Source organism: Mizuhopecten yessoensis, unplaced genomic scaffold (genome assembly GCF_002113885.1).
Source record: "Mizuhopecten yessoensis strain PY_sf001 unplaced genomic scaffold, ASM211388v2 scaffold10447, whole genome shotgun sequence".
In the NCBI taxonomy this organism is placed as follows: Eukaryota; Metazoa; Mollusca; class Bivalvia; order Pectinida; family Pectinidae; genus Mizuhopecten; species Mizuhopecten yessoensis.
In genome coordinates this window covers 458395-474519 of record NW_018408551.1, presented here as the reverse complement: position 1 = coordinate 474519, position 16125 = coordinate 458395, and the positions used below count along the sequence as shown (strand labels likewise).

At 33.5% G+C, this 16125-nt stretch overlaps 1 protein-coding gene across 1 annotated transcript; it reads right to left on the bottom strand.

Annotated features, from left to right (window-relative positions):
- Window positions 1-13: 13 nt before the first annotated feature.
- LOC110460649 (probable ATP-dependent RNA helicase DDX10) lies at window positions 14-15868 on the bottom strand. The gene is made up of 19 exons (XM_021513682.1): window positions 15693-15868; window positions 15055-15115; window positions 13957-14087; window positions 13525-13683; window positions 13238-13358; window positions 11957-12071; window positions 11134-11230; window positions 9364-9468; window positions 8544-8706; window positions 8117-8201; window positions 7537-7638; window positions 7017-7104; window positions 6590-6678; window positions 5922-6342; window positions 4913-5044; window positions 4059-4211; window positions 2914-2973; window positions 2075-2226; window positions 14-1668 (listed from the first exon to the last, which is right to left on the bottom strand). The coding sequence occupies exons 1-19, from the start codon at window positions 15858-15860 to the stop codon at window positions 1464-1466; spliced, it is 2607 nt and encodes an 868-aa protein (XP_021369357.1). The 5' UTR covers window positions 15861-15868; the 3' UTR covers window positions 14-1463.
- Between the last annotated feature and the right edge of the window lie 257 nt (window positions 15869-16125).

Below are 16125 nucleotides of genomic sequence, written 5' to 3'. Positions count from 1 at the left end.
AAAAAATGAATGTTTTATTCTTTTTATGCATTGGTTACAAAAGACTTCATGCTTCCATAACAAGGTCATGATATTTCAACAAACCAAACAAGGATTGATAGTGAGAAGAGCGGTAAGGTCTTAATCCTCGAATGCATTGTAGAAAAATAGTTTGTTGAGGTGAGATAAGGGCTCCGATAACAGTTTACCTAAACATTAAAGGTATGAAGAACTATACCACAAAGTAACAGTAACAGGCAAACTTAGTGCCTGAATCGTCATGTTGATTCAACATTGAAGTTTACTTTAATATCGTTGCGCGATTCGAATCTTAATTAGCCTTTCGAGTCGTTCATTAGTTATCTTCAATACTATAAAAATCATGTGTCGGTACATTGCAGTTCATAAAAGTTCAACTCAGAGGGCATGTATGTATAGTGCGATAAAGGCACGCTGACATGGCCATGTGTGTGACCTTAAAACAAGTTGGAAATGGTTATGGTGACATGGAGGGCGAGAAATCTAGGATCCTTTTTATGCCTCTTTTATTTTAATAAAGCTTTTTATCATGTGGATACAGGATGAAGATGCTATTTGCATTCTGAAGTGGACTTCAAGTCGAGAAAAACTACTGTTACGCGGTTAGGACCCGAACAAGTGATGGGAACAAGGAACAACTCTTGGCTTGGGTAATAGCATTTCAAATGTTCTTAAGGGTGTATTTGTGCGACAGCAAAATACTTCATACTGTTGGCTGTTAGTTTTTACCGAAAGTCGTTCTTAATCCATAAAACATGTAAAATTACTCTGTACACCTGTTTAGGTCCAAATATAGCTGTAACAAATTCTCTGATCCTGTGCAAGGGACTACCTGAATCATTTGGCATTCTCCCATTAGTTGTTCCTGAGAACAACAGCAACAAACTTTACATGCAAAATCCAACAGGGACCTTGACGAGCACCTAGTTTTCTGATTCATCACAAATTAAAGCATGCACAGTTGTGGCACATAGGAAATCATGCATTACAGGTTTTTTTTATCAGGATCCTTCCAGTAGGTCCTCAGAAATAGCGGTTAGAATCTTCTCATACAATAACTTATTAGATGGCCATTATTTATCTAATTAAAACTTGAGCATGCACAACTATATCACAAAAGGATGCATGCATTAACTTTCCTTATAATCCCTAGGGTACATTCTGGCCGACAAACAACCGATGTGGTATCAGACATAACCCCATTTCCTTTTGCGCAGGTAGGTTATACATGCATCATTTGTTTTGTTACTTTTGCAATGTTTTTGTGGTTTTACCCAAAAGACACAAAATTAACACCAAATATTCAATATTTCTATTGATCAAGACCCTACATGCGAGAACTAATCATATCAATATTTTTGTATTCAAGGTATTCATTTTTATTCAACAAAAAATATGTTTTGCTGCCATAAATATTTATTACTCAGTTTATAAAAATCAACAATTCAATTTCCAAGCAACTTTAATGCCAGTGCTTCATCATCTTGTAAAGTGTATCCTGATTGTATTGTGTCATCATCATCGTCCTCGTCCTCGTCCTCGTCCTCCTCATCATCATCGTCATCCCCACTAGCCACATCTTCATCTCCAGAATACTCATCACTGTCACTATCATCAGTACTGGACACTCTCCGTTTCTTTGCAACTGGCCTGAAAATGTCGTTTTTACATATTGAAATATGTTCACAAAATAAATTTGTATTTATATTCAAAGAAGGAAATGTATTTTTAACAAATGATAAAACACACTGCCTAATCAACAATACAAGTAGTTATAAAAGTTGTTAAGTCATTAAAGGAACAGATCTAATGTTACAGGTATGAAACACTGCAATTAAGCTCTGTAGACCTTCACAATCCATCACTGTCAGTAGGAGCTAGGGTGGAAATACAAATTACAATGTAATTTATCCTTATGATGTCATAATAATGATCCTGTTTACAACTGGCCTATGTATTTCAACATAAACTGGTAGGGTTATATATAGTTCCATTGAGAAAAACAGTGATACTGACACAACATACATATGGTTAACTGGATATGGAGGATACATACTCAAAGTCCGGCTCCTCCTCCTCATCATCATCGCCACTGTCGTCCCCAGAGCCATACACTTTGTCAGGGTCAGGAAGGAAGTCTAACGGATCAGCTCCACCCTCCTCTACCTCTAAGATTGCTTCTCCTTCCTCCTCCTCCTCATCATTATCCTGTCAACATAAACACATTATAACCATCAAACAGAAATATGTAGTTTGTCAACATCAACATGAAAGAAGCCAGAAGAAGGAAGAGTTCCGGTATACATCAAATAATTTATTCAGGATGTGATTATTTAGCTTGTTATTATAAATGTAATAAATGTATACCAAAATGGATTTTTTTGTCAAGCAAAAGAGTAAAAATGACTGGTACTGTGTTCTACATCTGCTTAAAACAACTCACTAATCAACAGTGTGTAGAGTCAGTTAAGTCAGTTGTCAAGACCATATCACAAGTCTGTATCAATTTCCCTATAGAGATGCTACATTCTATGAGGTGATTGTCTATATTTGCATGGTCTTGTTGTTGGGTTGAACAAATTGTAGTATTTCTATTATATCTTTCCTGTGATTTCATTATAAACATGCTCTTTCTTTGTTTCATTTCCTCTTTCATGTTCCCACCTGTTTCTACAAAACATGTACATATATATAAATTCAGTAAACCACCGATACCCCTGTGTTCTTTTCTTTTGGCAATTTGTCTTGCATAAACGAAAGTGTGGACAGACAGACTTGCCATAGATGTATAAACAGAGAAAATCATTATGATACGGTCTTCTGTACTTAAGAATATGCTTTATATACCAGTTTTCATGTTCAATCCCAATCAATAGGATGTGTTCTATATCTCACCTGGAATCTTTTCTTGTTTTTCTTCGCTCTCATCTCTTCTTTCAGCTTTAGTCGCTTCTCCTACAAATAAGAATGAGAATCCATGTCTTTTCAGTAAACTAAATTATGTTGTTGATAATATCTACTTGTTAACACTGAGTGGAAACAGACATACAGAAGTATGTATGACATTACAATTTTTCAGGCTACTCAATGTCATAAGTCCATTACAAGCTTTCTGACACAATTCCACTGGAAACAATCACATGGTAAATTTTCCAGTATATAATTATATGTAATTTGCGTTTTAACCCTTGTAATTTAGTATATGTCCATTACAAGCTTTCTGACATAATTCCACTGAAAACAATCACATGGTAAATTTTCCAGTATATGATTATATGTAATTTAGTATATGTCCATTCCAAAGACAAGTATTCATGTTGGTAAAGTTTGGACTAATCAGGTTTAACTTCATTTCTTTGAATACTGACAAAAACCACAGGTTACTTTTATCTTTTGTCCTATTTCTAGTTAGCTTTACCTGTTAGGTTAGTAACATTGTTACCCTGTGTTTCTGAAGGACACGGTCCCTTGTCCATTTTTTATTTAGCTATATCTGTTAAGTCAGTTATATTCCTACCCTGTGTATCTGAAGGACACGGTCCCTGTCCAGTTTTTAGTTAGCTATATCTGTTAAGTCAGATATATTCCTACCCTGTGTTTCTGAAGGACACATTCCTTTGACCATTTTTTAGTTAGCTATATCTGTTAAGTCAGATATATTCCTACCCTGTGTTTCTGAAGGACACGTTCCCTGTCCAGTTTTTAGTTAGCTTTACCTGTTAGGTTAGTAACATTGTTACCCTGTGTTTCTGAAGGACCCGGTCCCTTGTCCAGTTTTTAGTTAGCTATATCTGTCAAGTCAGTTATATTCCTACCCTGTGTTTCTGAAGGACACGGTCCCTTGTCCATTTTTTAGTTAGCTATATCTGTTAAGTCAGTTATATTCCTACCCTGTGTTTCTGAAGAACACGGTCCCTTGTCCAGTTTTTAGTTAGCTATATCTGTTAAGTCAGTTATATTCCTACCCTGTGTTTCTGAAGAACACATTCCCTTGTCCATTTTTTAGTTAGCTATATCTGTTCAGTCAGTTATATTCCTACCCTGTGTATCTGAAGGACACGGTCCCTGTCCAGTTTTTTGTCAAACTGGTCCTCTTTCTCCATGCGTTGCTTGGCAGCATTGATGTCAATTCCACCCTCATCATCGTCTGGCTCCTCATCAACCTTAGACTGCTTCATCACATCCACCACAGTCTACATTGTAAAGATCAGAGGTCAGCATGGTATCAGGGTCAGAGCTCATACACTCTATGGGGGGGGGGGGGGCCCCGCAATGGGTTATTTAAGAGTATTTAAATTGTTAACTTAAAAAAATAAAACACCTTTGGATCTTTTGCTCATGCAAAAGCATTTGATTCTGGGGTTTCTGGGTATATTATCAGTTGAAGATTTTTAAAATTTCCCTATTTGGATCAGCACCCAGCACCGATTGAGGGGGTCAAGGTTTTCAGACTCACATGGACATTTAAAATTGAAAACAAACACACTTTACTTTTTTTACCTGATCCTTTGTCTGTTTTCAGCGTTTGCTGCTTCTTGACCACATATATATATATCGTACACCTGTTTGTGTTAAGTCCCTAAACTTAGGTAAAATGTCCACCCTCCTTAAGGTGGAGAGAGCGACTCTGGAGTAATGAAATTCACATCTTAGGAACTTTAGGAACTCCATGAAGAATATTTGATTCTAGTATTCTTTATGTGAAGAAGAAGATTATTGAAATTTTAACCAATCTATTCCCAATGACCCTGTCCCTGCGGCCCCTGGAGAGCAATAACCATATAATTAACGGTTTGGACCAAAAGACATTAAACTATAGATCACATCAGACTTTCTGTTAAACTTTTAACACAGACAATATATTGACCTTCTACTATATTTGTTTTGTCCTTACCTCTCCCTCATCATCAAATATGACCTTCTGGTTCACCATGATGCTCTTCTTTTGTATCATTTTAGCCATGGCATACTTGGTCGGAGCCTTCTTGCCCCGACGTTGGGGAATCTCAAAGCTCTGCTCAGAAGACTGTGGATCACAAAGGTAGCAAAGATTAGCTATTAGTCAAATCAACTACATAATTGATTCATCATTTCTCCATTAGGAAGCAATATTCAATACAATATAATCTTTACCAAAAATAATAATGGATGTTCTGCGACACTGAAGAAATATCATTAGTTTTGAGATAATGAACTAAATGGCAAACACTTTTTCACATTTCTTAACAGTTCTCAGTTACAGCTGTCCCAGGAAAAGGAGAAAAATTGACAAATGCATTTTTATTAGCCTTGCTACAGAAGCCTTTTTTTCAAAGAAGAGTTGAATTGAATTTGTGTGTGGTTCCCTAGAATGACACAGCATTCTATTGAAGCTAAATGTGGTAAAAATTGTGAAAATTGACTTGATATTTTACTCCTCTAAAACTGGGAAACCAACTTAAATGGTAAAAACTCTAGTGTACTTTTACTGAAGTGATATACAATTGTACACTAGTAAACAAAAATGCTTCATTGCGTGTATACAGTTACTGCTGGGGGGAAAATATTCAAGATTTTTAAGATATAGTTACTACTGACAACTTTACCAATTGTCTATCCTATATAGCTACAACAAGGGAAAACATCATATTTGGATTACTGCTTCTAAACAAAATTACATCAAAATACTTTAGCGGCAGCAGGTCCCTACATTGATCAGATTTGTTGGACCAGTGTTGTTTGTTTATGAAATAGGGACAAATCCAGAAAGTTGAATTTGTTTAGATTGTTTTTAACAAAAGGCTTTCAAAGCTTGCCTTACTATTTCAGGTATGCCATGAAAATTTTACATTCAGAAGTCAACAAACCAATTGGTCTTCTAAAATGAAAGAAACATACTGACAATGACACAAATTACTTGGTACCTTGGCTTTTTTTTTGTCATCTGCATCTAAAGAAGGCATATGTTTTTTCTTCACTGTGAGGAAATCATCTTCCTCTTCCACATCAAAATCAGCAGTGTCTGAATCTTTCTCCAAATAAGCCTTTTTAGCAACTTTCTTTTTTTCAAGGTTATTTTCAGATTGTCTACTTTCACTTTCACTTTCACTAGAGTCATCACTGCCACTGCTGACACCTATTTCATCACTGTCCACAGCCATGTCAGAATCACTTCCAGAGTCAACATCTGAGAACCCTTCATCTCCCAAGGAATCAACAACTCCAGACTTTCCAGGTTTGTTTTTGGACTTGACCACAGATGTTTTATTTGCTGCTTTTTCAGCTAACCGTTTCTCTTCTCGTTGTAAGAACCTGATCCTCGGGGGAAAGGCCAGGCCTAGGCACCTATTGTTGAAGAGATTAGGGAGTCATAATAGATTCATCAGAAATGATAATAAGTTAAATGTCCAAAAGATTAGAAACTTGCTATTAAAATGTATTAATGGCTCCAGTGCAGTTATATTCCTTAAGTAATTAAAACACCATCTAGAGTTTTTTCATTAGTATCTAATACTCGAAGATGTGCAACAAAAGACATTCCCAGTTTTTTACTTTAAAACTGAAATAAGATACATGTAATAGTTTAACTTACGCAGAATATTTTTCTGTATCAATAGCATGGATATTGAACACTTTCTTGTTACTCATCATGAAGACAGACCGCAAATAGCTCAGGAACGCCTACAGATACAGATTTAACACAAAACCTAAAACCATGATATTCTCATGTGTGATAAAAAAATGCATCTTAGTTTTTCAATATTTTAAAGACTAATTATTGTATTTACAATTTTGTAATGTGTTGTGTTCTTTATGTTTATAATAGATTATATAAACTCAATCAGCGTTGAATGTACATGTGTTGCTTTGACATTTTTTACGGTAAATTACATAAATGTAAAAGCTTACTGTCATTTTGAATTTTCAGACACATTTTACATTAAAAAGTCTCGAAAAGAAATACTGCTGCAAATGGACAATTGTACAATACTTGAATAGTAAACACATGTACCACCTACCTTCTGTGCCGACTCCTTGACGTGATGATCAGCAGCACACATACTCTCTAACTTGGGCTGTATGCTCCATAACTTCTTTGGGTTAACTCTGTTACACAGTTAATTATTATAACTCAAAAGAAGAGATGACCAGACAACATTAAATGGGGAGTCTCGCCAAACTTACTTAGTTTCCCTAATTTATTATCATAGTAAAACTAACTTTAGTTCTTTTGAACTCAACTGATTTAAATATCTCTCTTATGACCTATAACTGTATCAAGTCTCAGTGTCTTAATGCTTTGTTATTACTTTAAATCAAAACTGTCATGATTTCTTGATTTTAGTGATAGTTTCTCGGACTCAAAATTATCTCTGGAACGGCTACTGTAAGGATATCTGATGTTACAATTTTGTGACCACCTCTATTTTTATATTTGGTGTTGGCACATCTGTTTTAGCGGAAAATGAAATATATTTTTACAAATATAAGAATACTTTTAATATTCCAAAATTCTGTGCCATTTTAGCAGCTACTTACTTTATTTTTTCAATTGGGATTTTCTTTTCCTTGAGTTGCTGGACCATGGCTTCTTCCTCAGACGGTAACAGAACGAGCAGCGACTCCCCATCCGTGTCATATCTACAAGTCAATGGTCATCAAACTTACTTTTAGTACACTGATTATATAAGACTGTGACTCTCTAACAAAAATATATGTTTTTCCTCATCCAATGTGCACAGTGCTTTAGTTTGTTTTGTGTTTTCATTTTGAAGTTTCCTCTACATCACTTTTTGTACAAATGAAAATATCTTACAACCAGAAAAGTTTTATTCAAAAAGGTTTTCATTCAAATTGGAAAAGCCTGCAGTTTTGAGAATTATCGTTTATATATCAAAAATCTTAAGTTAAGGCCTATTCTGGAATATGAACTGTTTAAGAAATTAGAATATTTCGTAATGTCTATATAAATTGATGAGACAGAAAACAGAAGGCCAGTTGTCTCCCCTACCTTGCTGTCCTCCCCACCCTGTGTATACAGTTGTCTCCCCTACTGTATACAGTTGTGTCCCCTACCTTGCTGTCCTCCCCACCCTGTGTATACAGTTGTCTTCCCTACCTTGCTGTCCTCCCCACCCTGTGTATATAGGTGTTGGCATCCTCAGGACAGTCCAGCTGTAACACCCACTTGACTGCAGGAATATCTGGTTTTGAATTGTAAATATTTTAGTCATATTTTAGTAAATAAAATTTCTTTTAAATTCTAGGTTAAAGATTACATCAACTGAATGATCCTTAATATGAATCAGATTATATGTAACTCTGACAAGTTATATCGATAATGTGGGACAGTTCAACTCAATATATCAAATGCAAATTTCTTGTTCCCAGAAAAAAAATAGTAATTTTTATGGAAGCAATAATTATTAAAACAATATGTCTTGATACATTTTGTATTTTAACAAATATTAAAGTTATTTCAAGTAAAATGGGTTATTTGTTTACAATTTCTACAAACAATTAATGCTGTACATATATATATATACCTAGTCCTCGGGCTGCTATGTCAGTAGCAAGGAGTATAGCATTCTGTTTGCGACAGAACTCATTATATGCAGCGACCCTCTTCAACTGGTTCATGGCACCATGGAGGCAAAGGACAGAAACACCGGGTCTGAGTTGGCAGATAAAGTTGTGGATATAACGCACCTAAAAATACAAAACAATCAGTCTTGATTTAATATTTAAACGTTTAAATTGTCGGAATGAAACTTAACTATTATTTACACTGTTCATATAGTAGTATTCTCAATAGAGCATTATTGCCAATTAAAATTGAAAGTTGTTTAAATTTTGTTGTTTCCACCTTGGAATGCATGAGAGGGGAGGGGGGAATTCAACAGAAAATATGTATTGCTAAATATAAAATAATTGCAATAAAAAGAGGCCAACTGGAAAAAGTTTTTTGGAGGAGGTTGGGTTGAAAATATTACAGATACAGTACTAGGTAACCATGTCTTACAGCAATGTTGTTTTTCAATTTCAACAATATCTCTTGGTGACCATATTTGGATAATTGGGGGAGGGGGGGAGGATTCAATTACTATCATACAGGTATCTCCTGAATACCTATTCCTTCAAAATATACAGAAAAAAATCCTATAACCTACTTCTCTTTACAGCAAAATAATACTCATATTCAAATTACGGTATTACTTTGCAAATTGCATGTTCAACATTATGAGTATGTATTATATGTAAATAATTTGTTGAACACAACACTTTAAATCTACAGTTTATAAATGCAATCAGTAGAAATAAAATATAATCCTAAAACATATAAACATTTAGACTGAAGCCACTTACCTGCTTACAGCTTGATAAGAAGATTAGGGTTTTAGATTTCAAATGGTTCTTGATAAATGACCATAAAAGGTTGATTTTGTCATGCAACTCGCACACAATATAACTCTGAAATACATAAAGAAAGACGATTAATCTCTAAGTGCAACTAACACACTGATATTCATAATAAAAAATAAAATGTTATGTTTACAAATATGGCTACACTTCATAATACCCGAGGTTTTTTTCATGCTCATTTTTACAATAAAGTACCATATATGTTTACCTATTTAAATGAAGTACCTTTGGTGAAGTACCCAGTTGAATGGTAAATTGAAATACCAGGTTGGTTTGATAAAGTGATGCATTAAACAGATTTGGTAAAGTGAGGTTAAGTACCAGGTAGATAGTGAAATACCAGCTAAAGGTCTTGGTAAAGTGAAATTCAAAGTAGAATAGTAAGAGAATGGTAAAGTAAAGTACAAGGTATAATGGTAAAGTAAAGTACCAGATAGAATAGTAAAGTAAAGTACCAGGTATAATGGTAAAGTAAAGTATGAGGTATAACGGTAAAGTAAAGTACCAGATAGAATGGTTAAGTAAAGTACTAAGTAGAATGGTAAAGTAAAGTATGAGGTATAATGGTAAAGTAAAGTACCAAGTAGAATGGTAAAGTAAAGTACCAGGTAGAATGGTAAAGTAAAGTACTAAGTAGAATGGTAAAGTAAAGTACCAGGTAGACAGTGAAATACCAGCTAAAGGTCTTGGTATAGTGAAATTCAAAGTAGAATAGTAAGAGAATGGTAAAGTAAAGTATGAGGTATAATCGTAAAGTACCAGATAGAATGGTAAAGTAAAGTACCAAGTAGAATGGTAAAGTAAAGTACTAAGTAGAATGGTAAAGTAAAGTACCAGGTAGACAGTGAAATTCCAGCTAAAGGTCTTGGTAAAGTGAAATTCAAAGTAGAATAGTAAGAGAATGGTAAAGTAAAGTACAAGGTATAATGGTAAAGTAAAGTACCAGATAGAATAGCAAAGTAAAGTATGAGGTATAATGGTAAAGTAAAGCATGAGGTATAATGGTAAAGTAAAGTACCAGGTATAATGATAAAGTAAAGTACCAGGTATAATGGTAAAGTAAAGTACCAGGTAGACAGTGAAATACCAGCTAAAGGTCTTGGTATAGTGAAATTCAAAGTAGAATAGTAAGAGAATGGTAAAGTAAAGTACAAGGTATAATGGTAAAGTAAAGTACCAGATAGAATAGTAAAGTAAAGTACCGGGTATAATGGTAAAGTAAAGTATGAGGTATAATTGTAAAGTAAAGTACCAGGTAGAATGGTAAAGTAAAGTACTAAGTAGAATGGTTAAGTAAAGTACCAGGTAGAATGGTAAAGTAAAGTAAAGTATCAGTAGTATGGTAAAGTAAAGTACCAGGTAGAATGGTCAAGTAAAGCTCCAGGTAGAATGTTAACAGAATGGTAAAACAGTACAGGATAAACATCTTTGGTAAATGAAACACCTGCAGGTGGAATGGTAGGTGAAGTTGTAGGTACATAATTATCACTCAAATTTACTACACGTTTATATCGTTAAAGCAGTATTTTCATTTTATAATCAAACACACATCTTCATCAAAATGGGAGGGAAACAAGTCTGAACTTTCATAAAGACCCTCCAAGACTCTAATTAATTTATGCATGTGTATTTAATTGTACATGTATATACCTTTTATGAGTTAATAGGGGACCATTAATATTTAAGGGGTGCAGAACCTTAGCCATTGTTTACCTGTTCTAGCTGTGTGGGTGTGCTGTGTTCAGCATTCTCATGGACAGACACATACATGGGGCTCTGTAAACTTAGTCTTGCCAGGTCTTTCACTGACCTACAATATACAAACATGGTGATATGGATCTAGGTATCAAACTAAAAAAACATTTGATGTAGGATAGTAAAATCCATTCTGAGAAAGATAGAAGGAGAAATTATGGATTATAAATCCTTCAAATGATCCAAAGGTGACCTTTTTGTGGAGCAAAATAAGTACAATAATATTAAGGCATCTGACTCCACCAAAACCAGAAAATGTGTGGCATGAATGCACAAACTCCCAGGTAAATATTTATTTGACAAACTCCTATAAATAGTTAAAGTAACCTAGTTGTGTCAATAAAAATGCATTAAATTAGTGAAAGTAATTCACATTGTAACACTTTCAAGCTTTTATGGTAAAAATATTACTGCTGTCCTAATAGTTAAGTTGGGGAGAAGAAAAAATTCAAAGAGCAGTATAGGTATCACTGCACCATCAGGATCTTAGATTGGCCTTTCTAGTAAGGAAGTACTGAACTAATCCAGGAAAGAAACACAAAGATATACAAACCAGAGGGCAATTAACAAAAATATGAAAATATTTGTAATGATACATAAAGTGATCTATTATAAAATAGCTCTGAAGAGTTACTTAAATGATGAGGTGTGGAACCACAACCTACTGTGTTGTTCATAAAGAGTTAAAACAGATGTAAAGGTTCAATGGCAATCTTTCAAAATACACTGCGATATGTACACAATACATGTATAGTCCCAGTTTACTTGTACGAACACCTACCTTGTCTGTGTGGCCGAGAACAGGAGAGTTTGTCGTGATATTGGCAGATTTTCTATAATAGCATTCATCGCCTGGGCAAACCCCAAATCAAGTATTCTGTCTGCCTCATCCAAAACTGCATGGAATCAAATGAACCATAATTCATGAAATTCAAATTTTCAAAAAAGTATGAATTATGACAACATTTCTCCAATATCCACTAGATTTCCTCACTCCTCAACATTGTACATGCATATCCAAAAATGCTTGTTAAACATATCGTGTTATCCACATTTCGGCAAGACTGTGGAAGGATTTCTATTTGTTAAAATACTTGTCACAACCTTTAAAAGGAACTCTGATTGTATAAAATGTCACATCCTAATGCTTTGTAAAGTCCGACAATGTAGTTGTTGTTGTGACATCATTGTTCTCGGTTATCCCTGGTTGGAAAATGTGTTTTTCGTAAATCCATTTTTTGAAGGCAGGCTTTCAGAAATAAATGTGAACATTAAAGCTGCTAATTTTGAAATGGAAAAATAACTAGTAAATCTTTTATCTATTTTCAATAGGAAATTATTTACTTATAAAATAAATAAATTTACTGTTGTATCATTTTGACATTTTAAAAAAATATAAGATTCTGACCCTTTTATGGTATAATCTGAAAATCAGACTCTATATGTATATATAAAACTTATTCATATTTATAGATACAGAATGACATGCTATATTGGTTTCATTGATTCATCAAACTATCAAACTTCATGCTTCATTTTATCTTGAACTTATCAAGTACTTTTTCATACATGAATTGAATATCATTATCTTATTAATCATGTGTACATTTCTGTTCTACAGCTTTTGAATTAATCTACCAATGCAAAATTTTGTTATCAAACCATAGCACCTACAGGTTTAGCATGTGGATGTTTTCCAGTCAGAAACTGTTGTAGTGTTTATGTCGTACTAATAGAGAAATCAGGGACTAACATTTATGAATTATTTCTGACTGATATTTGTCACCTAAAGGTCAAAGAAATGATAATCATATATTTTTTATAATATAACATATCATCTTGTCCAAAAACCTGGCTCTTCCATACATCACAAAATAGACAGACATACTAATTTCCTCCTTTTAGGGATATTTGTAAACAACTGAGTTTAATACCATCACAAATGCTGAACAAGTATTTGAATCTTTAATATCAATACAGTGTTTATACTGTTAAATTAATACATAAATCAGAGATTGTATGAGCATATCCAGATTATTTTTAGATGTGAAGATTAAGTTACCAAGCATCTGTAGGGAATCAGCTGTGAAGTTAGCAGTCTCATCCATATGTTGGAGCAATCTGCCTGGGGTGCAGATCACAATGTTTGTCCTATTCATACGCCCAATCTCATCCTGCAGCAGCTAAAAAACAACACAGAATGTTTTAACGAATCAACTCTCTCTACTAGCAATGAAAAACAATATCAAAGGTTGTAGTATATATGTGTTGTCAAAGCGTCAATTACCAGCAATCATGAACAATATTAAATGTTACTATATATCATTTAAAACAGCTATGTTTTCTAACCTTGCCCCCGATCACCAGACCTGCAGAGAAGTCATGAAATTTTCCAATTTTCCGTATCACCACAAAGGTTTGGTAGGCAAGTTCCCTGGTAGGAGAGATTATCAATGCTCCCAGGCCATCCTGAGGACTCCATTTTTGTCTGTTTAAACATTCCAAAACCTGTGGACATAAAATTAGCATAAATGTCATGTATGGTTATATAAGTTCACTCACTTGAAGTGCTTGTTGTTAAGTAAAGTTTTGCTACAAGTACATGACATAAACATGTAACAGCATACATATTATCATGAAATAAATGAATATGGCATCAGCTTATAAGAGATGACATTTTTCAATGTTGTTTACTTTGGAAATTTATTTGACAGCAATTATTTTTTTCCAATTGTGCATCCAATGAACAGTTATGAAAATTGAATAAGAAAATGAACTTACCGGTATAAGAAAAGCTAGAGTTTTCCCTGATCCTGTTTTTGCAGCACCAAGAATGTCATTTCCTTGTAACGCTAAACCAATTGCTTCCTTCTGAATTTCAGTTGGAGTTTCATATTTTCCTAATTCAAGACCTGTTAAGCGTAGACAATTACAAAATGTTACCTATGAATACTAACAAATTACAATAAGGAAATTAAATATGGTTAATAAAAACTACAACGTTATCAAAACATATGTAATTACAAATTCAGAGTACAGTTTCATGTCTTGGTTAAAATAATGGATATGGATATTTTAATTACAATAAGGAAATTAAATATGGTTAATAAAAACTACAACGTTATCAAAACATATGTAATTACTAATTCAGAGTACAGTTTCATGTCTTGGTTAAAATAATGGATATGGATATATATGTACCTGCAAGTTATATAGTTTTTAATATTGATTAAGAGATACAATGTACATATTCTAGAATGTTTTCTCTTAGACTGTTCATTGCTTTTATATATGAACTGTATAAATATCTAGAGTTTCTAATGTCTTGTAAATAATATATGAAAAATATTTGCATCTATTTATTTATTCCTTAAATTCTTTTTTTGGAACATTTTTGCCAATTTAAACAAGCTTAAATTTCCTACGATTTTAAAGTTTGCAATATATATCGAAATGCTAATATCTTTCAGATCATCTAATTGCCATATCTATAAGATATGATGACATTAATCTTAACAAATTGATTCAACTGTAATCAAAAATCAAATGTAAGTTCCCTTCAGTGTGTAATTGATCTATTAAATGTATTTTATTCCTGTGTGAATAGTATGTAGTACAGAATATTTTGTCTTTTCTGCATACGTTACCCGTAATATATAACCCTAGAACCAGGACAACAGCGAGAGCTGACCAGGTGTCACTCTCCTGTTACATACATATTATTTATGATTACATATATAGCATATATACTATATCTTTAAACGTGTTAGAACAATTGTCTATAAATTGCATTGCTTCAAACTATTAAAAATAGCTGGCATTTAGCACTGACAATACCTGGATTTAAATTTGCCTTCTCTTCATTTACTGATCACTTACCCTGTAAAGTCCTTTTGGACAGTGGAATGTCTGTGAATTTCTCTACAGATGAGGAGTCAATCTATATATTATGAAATACAATGAAATATAAGATATATAATATCAAGATATCATAATAATATAATGATATATATATATATATATACTTATCAAGCTAATATCTCAATAGAAAAGATTGTGATAACCAATCCTAGTGACTTGTAATTATAACATAATGTTGGAAATCTAAGGAGATGATTTCAATAAGATAATCACCAACGTCAACAATAAATGCAATAAGGAACTACATATGTTGATATATTCATTGCAACTGCGATTTTTTGAAAGATATGAACGTTATTCAGTTTTATTCGACGGGACCATTTATTTGTTATCGTTATAACCATCATATCTTACAGTAGAACAGAGACGTATGTAACACAATATACATGTATCTCCGAGTAGAACTTCAACTTAGCATCTGAACATTTCACACCAATTATCATAATTTTCCCCTGATGTCTTAGGGATAAATTAATATGAAGAGAACCGTGTCTAGATTTGTTGAAATACGACGTGATAACTACTTCTTTAGTTAGTATTTGACATGTAAATAAAAGCACGTGGTGGCGACGTTCTGGAATCAACACCATGTTTACCTGGCTGTATCTTTCCTGAAGAGACGATATTTCTCTATCGATTGTCTTCCATTTCTTTTCTTTTGAGTTGTATAACTGTTTCTTTTTCACTTTTCCCGCATGGCCACTGAAATCTTCCTTCTTTTTCTTATTTTTTCCGAAATGCGATTTCCCATACTGTGTGTTCATTTTGCCGGAAGTACTTTCACAAAATTACCTCCAAACATAAAGAGTTCTTCCATGCAACAGACTCATAGGGCCTGTATCGCTCACTTGTCGTTTGATAGTTACCGTCTCATATTTCGCCATATTGAGGCATAGCTACGGGAAACGAGGTGGATTTTTCTTTTTATTTTAGATCAGATTATTGGACTATCGATAAGTAAAAAAAGAATAGTCGATTTTAAAACAAAAATCGAAAAAAAAATTGTATGCAGTTAGAAGCATAAACAAA